Source organism: Orycteropus afer, unplaced genomic scaffold, assembly GCF_000298275.1.
Source record: "Orycteropus afer afer isolate SDZICR_OR568_19922 unplaced genomic scaffold, OryAfe1.0 scaffold00350, whole genome shotgun sequence".
Classification (NCBI taxonomy): Eukaryota; Metazoa; Chordata; class Mammalia; order Tubulidentata; family Orycteropodidae; genus Orycteropus; species Orycteropus afer.
In genome coordinates this window covers 1,025,934-1,033,778 of record NW_006921937.1, presented here as the reverse complement: position 1 = coordinate 1,033,778, position 7,845 = coordinate 1,025,934, and the positions used below count along the sequence as shown (strand labels likewise).

The window sequence follows — 7,845 nt, the reverse complement described above, 5'->3', positions numbered from 1 at the left end:
CGCGGGTGCGCGCGCCGCCGGCGGAGCCGCAGTTAAAATGGTCCGAACGGGACCCGGCGCTCCCCCCGCCGCCGCTGTGACCGACTGAGCCGCCGGGCAAGGACTGGTCACCTAGCCGGCAGGCTCGCTCCCGCCCTCGCATCCCCAAATCTCGGTCCCATCGTTCACCCGGCTTCCCTGGGCAAAGCATGTAGCCCCCTTTGGGCGCCGGGGCTGCCCGCAGCCGACGCCCACCCCCCATCATTGCGTGTGTGTCCGTGTGTGCGTGTGTGCAGCTGCGGGCCGGAGGCCGAGCCAGCGAGCGGCCTGCCCTGCCGCTGGGAGCCCGCTTCTCCGGGCCTCCCTCCCGCCCCGTCCCCGTCCCCGGGGCCTTCTATATGGGCCACCTTCTCTCGAAGGAGCCGCGTAACCGCCCGAGCCAGAAGAGGCCTCGCTGTTGCAGCTGGTGCCGCCGCCGCCGCCCTCTCCTCAGGTTGCCCCGCCGGCCACCGGCCAAGGAGCCCCCTCAGGCGGCGGCGCCTCGGAGCCGGGACTGCTTCTTCCGCGGGCCCTGCATGCTCTGCTTCATCGTGCACAGTCCCGGCGCGCCCGCCCCCGCCGGCCCAGAGGAGGAGCCGCCGCTCTCGCCGCAGCCGCGGGACAGGGCCTACGCCGCCGCCGCCGCCTCGCAGCACCTGGCGCAGCGCTACGCGGCCCTGGCCGCGGAGGATTGTGCTGCCGCCGCCCGCCGCTTCCTACTGTCCTCGGCTGCCGCCGCTGCCGCCGCCGCCGCTTCGGCCTCGTCGCCTGCCTCCTGTTGCAAAGAGTTGGGGCTGGCCGCTGCCGCCGCCTGGGAGCAGCAGGGCAGGAGCCTCTTCCTGGCCAGCGTGGGGCCCGTGCGCTTTCTGGGGCCGCCTGCTGCCGTGCAACTCTTCCGGGGGCCGTCGTCGCCGCCGCCGCCGGCCGAGTCCCCCACGGCCCCTGAGATGGTGTGCAAGCGGAAGGGGGCCGGGGTTCCCGCCTGCACCCCCTGCAAGCAGCCCCGCTGCGGCGGCGGGGGCTGCGGCGGCGGGGGCTGCGGCGGTGGCGGAGGAGGAGGGCCTGCGGGGGGAGGTGCCTCGCCGCCGAGGCCTCCCGAAGTCGGCTGTTGCCAGGGCCCAGAGCAGACCTCACGGCCACTCTGTCCCGCGCCATCCTCTCCTACTTCAGAAGGTGCCACTACAGAGGCCGTCGGGGACGCTGTCCGAGCGTGGGGCGCCGCCCCCTTGCCCGCCCAGCAGCAGCACGAATGTGGCGACACAGACTGTCAGGAACCCTCCGAAACCCCGTGCAACTGTTACAGGGAGCCACCCCCCGAAACCCCAGACATCAACCAGCTCCCACCGTCCATCCTGCTCAAGGTGGGTCTGAGCTAGAGGCGCAGGGATACTCTTTACCGCAACTCCCGCCCTGATCTCAAGAGTTTTCCACTCTGCTTCGCCAAAGAGCAGGGGAGGGGGCGTCCTTAACCGCTGGGGACCGAGTTGGGATGTCCGAACCAGAGATTGGGAAATGAGGGGAGGGCGGGGGGAGGGGATGCTTACAGCCTATTTTTTTTTTTTGAAGAAAGAGAAAGTTGGAGTCTATTGAATGTCTGATAGCTCTGATCTCTTACAATTCAGGGTTTATTATTAGATTCCCAGCCCAGTGCTTTAGAAGCTATTTACAGGTTTCTGCGGAGTATTTTTATCAGCTGAACAATTTATGTTTATTGGGTAAAAACTTTGTATATTAGTATTTGAAAAACTTCAAACATTACTTAAACGTTTGATAGCTGATGTTATTAACAATTCAACTTTTATTGAGCATTCAACATTTTATCAGGCACTATGCCAGAGCTTTATACACCTAATTTAATTCTCCAAATAATTCTGTGAGATAAACGCTGTTAGTATCCTTATTTTATATAAGAAAGTGATGTTTAAGTGCTGTAGAGCAGGGCTTACAGTAGTGAGTCAGGCAGAAGTGGTCTTCGCTCTTATGCAGGTTACAGTCTAGTAGGCTTGAAGCGGTTGAATGACTTGTCCAAGGTCACATACAAAGGGGTAGATTTTAGGCCTGCCTAATTAAAAAAAAAAAAAAAAAAAAAAAAACTTGTTCTTTTTGTTGTGTTGCTTTCCTGTTTTTTAACCCTTACACAAAAGCTTACAGATTATCGGTGGGTTAAGGACAGATATTGTATTGGTGGTGGATAGGTGGGTAGGGGAGGTGTGTACTGTGTGTAAGCCCTACGTCACTTTCTCATACTAAGTAAATTTTTGTCAATTGTCAATGATAGTGACAAACTTTATGTGATTGAGTTTGTAGTAAGTTATTAATTATTTTGTTTTTATTTTCTCTTGGTCTCTTCCCTTTTTACAACTTAATAAATACAAATTTCATTTTTTCAGTTTGACTAGCCATAAATAACCTTGATAAGAATTTGGCTACTTTCATTTTTACTGAAGGTCACCAGTCTGCTTTCTTTGTTTGATTAGTTTTTTTGTGTATTTATAATTCTTTGTATTCAGATTTTTTTTTTTCTTTGATAGTAATGTTCCTGTGAATAATACAGCAAAAAGGAGGGAAAACTTAACTTGTCCTCTTGTCAAAATGTAATGGCTTACTTTTATGAAGCAATATTTGTTAGAGGAGTAATTGCCTGTTATGTGTGTTCAGTGGCCTTTTTTAAAAAATCGGTTAAAAGGAAGTTTATTTATTATGTAATAGAAATCCAGAAATCAAAAGTCAGGGCTTGATAAGTTGCCTCATAGTCTTCTCACCTGGTTGCTCTGCCATCTTTTTTTTTTTGTGAAATGTACACAACAAAATAGGAGCTCTGGTAGCATAGTGGCTAAGACACTTGCCTGCTAACCAGACGGCTGGCAGTTCAAAACCACCAGCCACTCCTTGGAAGGAAGGTTGGGCAATCCTACTTCCGTAGTGATACTACCTCGGAAACCCAAGGAGGGGTCGCTATGAGTCGGGTTTGACTCGACGGCACATAACAACAACAACAACAACACAACAAAATAAATAGTACTTCAACAGTTTCTACATGTGCAGTTCAGTGACATTGGTTACATTCCTTAAGTTGTCTTACTTTTCTCAATAACCTTTTCCAAATGATTTCACTGTAGCATAGCGCCTATGACACTTGACTGCTAACCAGAAGGCTGGAGGTTCAAACCCACCAGCCACTCCTCGGAAGGAAGGTTGGGCAATCTACTTCCGTAGTGATACCACCTTGGAAACCCAAGGAAGGGTTGCTATGAGTCAGGTTTGACTCGCGGGCACATACCAACAACAACAACACAAACTCCCTCCCCTCCTAAGCTTCTCTTCTATCCTTTGGAGTTGCTTTGGGTGGTGGTGTGATTAAGGCTCTTAGTTGCTAACTAAAATGTCAATGGTTTGAACCCACCAGCCACTTTGTTGAAGAAAGATGAGGGAGTCTACTACTTCCATAAAGATTTACAGCCTTGAAAACAGAGTGGGGGTTGTTATGAGTCAGAATAACTTGATAGCAGTTTTTTTTTGGTTTGTTTGGTCAATTTGATCACATATAAATAATTCTTTAAAGAGTATGAGGATTGATGCAGACATTCTTTTCTAATTAGGCTAACCTATTTGGTTGAAAGATGAATTAAGGGGATACTTTTAGTTCAAAGTTTAAAGATTTCCTCAGGGTAATAGTTTCAGGGGTCATCTGGCCTTAATGACTGGATTCCATGGATTATGCTGAGAAGTAAGTCAATCACAAAAGGACAAATACAGTATGATGTCACTTATATGAAATGACAAGAATAGGCAAATGTATAGAGACCAAAGTCTGTTAGTGGTTACCAGGTGTTCTGGTTACCTAGTGATGCTCTGACAAGAGTATACCACACATGGGATGGCCTTAACAAACAGTTTATTCCCTTACAGTTTGGGAAGCTAGAAGTCTGAGTTCAAAGTGCCAGACTCTAGGGGCTATGTGAAAGCCCCTCAACCTTGGGCTGCAGTTCTGCCTCCTGCTCCTGGCCGACTGAAGCTGGAGACTTTTCTTCACTCAGCTGCTGGCTGCTGAGGCTGACAGACCCAAGGTTGACAAATAAAAAAGCTCAGTCTCAATGTTATCAAACCTCACAGGAGGTGGTTGATTCAAGTCCATTGAAAGTCCCAAGATTGGCAGAGCTGAACAATGACACGGCTACATGCAGGGTTCAAGGTGCCATAAGCTAGATACTGTTTCCCAAGGCATCTCCTTATATACAGGAAGCAGACCACATCCCTAGGGCAGCTACTCAGCTGCTCACAGTAGATTCCACCATGGAGTTGATTACCAGTCTCATCATGGGGAATACTACATCCAGCTGCCCAGCCGTTCAGCCAGGCCCAGCCAAGTTGACACACAAACTGAACTACCACACTAGGGATCAGAGGGAGAGAGAAAGGGGGATCCATTGGATGGGAAGTAATAAATCACTGTTTATGATGAAGGGAAATCTGACATCAATTGGGGGTGACATTTGCACAACTTAACTTAGGTAATTGATACTGCTAAGTTATATATACCTGAAAAAGGTTGAACTGGCAAAAGATACGTATGTTTTTGTTGACAACAACAACAACAAAAACATCAGCTGCTTATACTGCCTGTCTACAACCTAGCATGTCATGGGATTTATTTTCTTGATTTGGAGGCTTAGGGTCATGATTTCATGGGATATCCCTGTAACTTACCCTAATGTTGATTTTGGTGCTTCTGTTCTGCCTCTTCATTTGTTGTGTAGTGCCTGGGGTCTTAAAAGCTTGCAGGTGGACATCCAATGGACAATAGTTGGTCTGTGTTTGGTGGGAGCACTAAAGGAAGAAAGAGTGTGGAATCCGTAGAGGAAATGGAATACGTATCCGATCACTGTCTCCTTTGCCATGAAACCGGAAAACTGGGTGGTGTCCAGCTGTCTTTACATTTAGATCAAGAATTATATAGAAAAATCCTGATCAAAAAGGGGAAATGAGGAATAGAATTTGAAATTCTCAGGAGGTGCATAATATGAACAAATGTGTTTGTTGTTGTTATGTACCCCTCCTTGGGTTTCCGAGGCAATATCACTACGGAAGTTGATTGCCCAACCTTCCTTCTGAGGAGTGGCTGGTGGGTTTGAACCGCCGCCTTTGGTTAGCAGTCAAATGCCTTAGGCACTATGCTACCAGAGTTCCCATATGAAAAAATAGTAACAAATATTTGGTACAGATGTTTGATTATTGTCTTCTTATTTGGCTAAGAAAACTGTTTTTTTTTTTTTTTAAAAAAAAAAAAAACAGGTGCTATTTAAATCATTATGGAAGAGCTTTGGTGTTACAGTGCCTAAAGCATTTGACTGCTAACCAGGAGGTTGGTGGTTCAAACCCACCAGCTACTCTGGAAAAGGAAGATGGGACAATATACTTCTGTAAAGATTTACTGCCTCAGAAACCCACTGGGGGTTGCTAGAATTGCAGTCGACTCAATGAAGGTTTATTTTATTTTATTTAAATCATTAAATAATAAAGTATATAATATTTTAATTATATTCCCCCACATATACACAAAATAAAGAGGAGGGACATGGCTTATAATAAAGAAATTCCCTGTAAATTTATTTTATCTGCTACATTGTTGTTTTTTCACATTTTTGCTGTGGATTGCTGAAAACTTGGTCTAGGGAAATTACCCATTAGACCCCTTTGTCATATTGAAGTCTTTCACATGTTGTCATTTAGATTTCTATTCCTTGTATTAGAAATTTTAATAAAGATCCTTTATCTAGTCTCAGGGCCCTAGTGGTATTCAGAATGTAGTGAGTAGAACTACCTGGATAAATTGAGATTTTTTTTTTTAGTGTCCTCCAATCCAAGTTGAACTTTTGGGGGTAAGGCTTTTGAGGGCAGAGGCTGTGCCAGTGTTATCTTGTTTGCTGTTGTATCCCCTCCCCTAGGAACACTGCCTGGCATATATTGTTGTTGCTGTTATGTGCTGTTGAGTCAGACCTGACTCATAGTGACCCCTCCTTGGGTTTTCGAGGCGGTATCACTGCGGAGGGACTCTGGTAGCGTAGTGCCTAAGGGACTTGATGCTAACCAGAAGGCTGGCGGTTCAAACCCACCAGCCACTCCTTGGAAGGAGGGTTGGGCAATCTACTTCTGTAGTGATCCAAAAACCAAACTCAGTGCTCTGGAGTCGGATCTGACTCATAGAGATCCCTCCTTGGCTTTCCAAGGTGGTATCGCTACGCTAGCAGAGCTCCTTGGCATGTATTAGCAGCATTCAGTAAATATTTATGAACGGATGATCAGGTGTTGAGGAAGTTTGTGAGACTGTGGGTAAATATGCCATGCCACTAAACTAAGTCTCTTAAAAAATGTTCATATCCTGACCTCAGTAAATTTTGTTTTTTGCCACAGTAGAGCCTTGTGATGATGAAAGGGTTCTGGTAACAATGAGGTGTTTTGCTTGGAAAAGAGGACTTGGGTAGCTATGATGATTGGAAAGATTTGTTGCATAGAGAGGTGCACAAATCTATCACCTTAGGTGGGAAACCTCCTTAGAAAGTATACCCTCCTCTCCTGATGATGGACCAATATATATAGCCTTTACAATTCTATTGCTGTATCTTTTGTACAAGTTACTCTAGCTGTTTAAAAAAAAAAAAAAAAAGTGCAGGGGGGCATGGTAGTTTCTGAGAGTAATATGAGGAAATGTGATATTAAGTATGTTTTAGAAGAAAGCTACCATATTGGCCTAACTTTTCCCAGGTTATGATAAAAGTGAAAGAGAAAAACTAAACATTTTCTATGTTGTTTCATGGGGACAGTAGGAGTTTGATTGCTGGTAGAATTCTTGCCTTACACCCAGAGACTCAGGGTTGATTCTCTGCCAGTGCACCTCAAGTGCAGCCACCCCTCATCTGTCAGTGGAGGCTTGCGTGTTGCTATGATGCTGAACAAGCATCAGTGGAGCTTCCAGACTAAGACTAGAAAGAAAGGCCTGGTGATCTACTTCTAAAAATGAGGCAGTGAAAACCTTGTGGATCACAACGGTCTGATTTCTGTTATGCTGCATGGAGTCCTTATGAATTGGGAACTGACTTAAGGGAGCTCTGGTAGCGTAGTGCCTAAGGCACTGGATTGCTAACCAGAGGGCTGGCGGTTCAAACCCACCAGCAACTCCTAGGAAGGAAGATGGGGCAATCTACTTCCGTAGTGATACTGCCTCGGAAACCCAAGGAGGGGTTGCTATGAGTCGGGTCTGACTCAATGGCACATAACAACAACAACAACAATAACAATAACATGTCATAAGTACATTTTGGTTCAATATCAGGCTTTTCTTCTTTTTACTCTTATATAAAAAATACTTTCTTGCTTTAAAACACAAACAAATGCAAGTAAATGCAAGTAAAGCAAAAGTTTGCCTTGGCTCACTTCTACCATCTCATTGCAGTTTCCTCTCCAGAGGTAACTGCTGTACCAGTTTAGTGTGTTCTTCTAAACCTGCACTCTCCAATATGTTGTTGTTGTTGTTGTTATGTGCCTTCGAGTCAAACCCGACTCATAGCGACCCCTCCTTAGGGGTTTGCGAGGCAGTATCACTACGGAAGTAGGATTGCCCAACCTTCCTAGTAGCCACTATCTAGTGTGGCTATTTAAATTTAAAATAATTGAAATTAAATAAAATTTAAAATTCTGTTTTCTCAGTCACAATAGCCATATATTTGGAGATCAGGAGTCATGTAGTGGCTTTTGTACTGGAGTTGTTGTTGTTGTTGTTATGTGCCGTCGAGTCAGACCTGACTCATAGCGACCCCTCCTTGGGTTTCC

At 46.3% G+C, this 7,845-nt stretch overlaps 1 protein-coding gene across 1 annotated transcript in view; it reads left to right on the top strand.

Moving 5' to 3' along the window:
- Window positions 1–377: 377 nt before the first annotated feature.
- The window catches only part of FBXL17 (F-box and leucine rich repeat protein 17), an 846,026-nt gene continuing 838,558 nt past the window's right edge, over window positions 378–7,845 (top strand). The window contains exon 1 of the mRNA XM_007952585.2: window positions 378–1,379. Within this exon, the coding sequence (XP_007950776.1) occupies window positions 378–1,379 (1,002 nt within the window). The remainder of the gene's footprint in view (window positions 1,380–7,845) is intronic.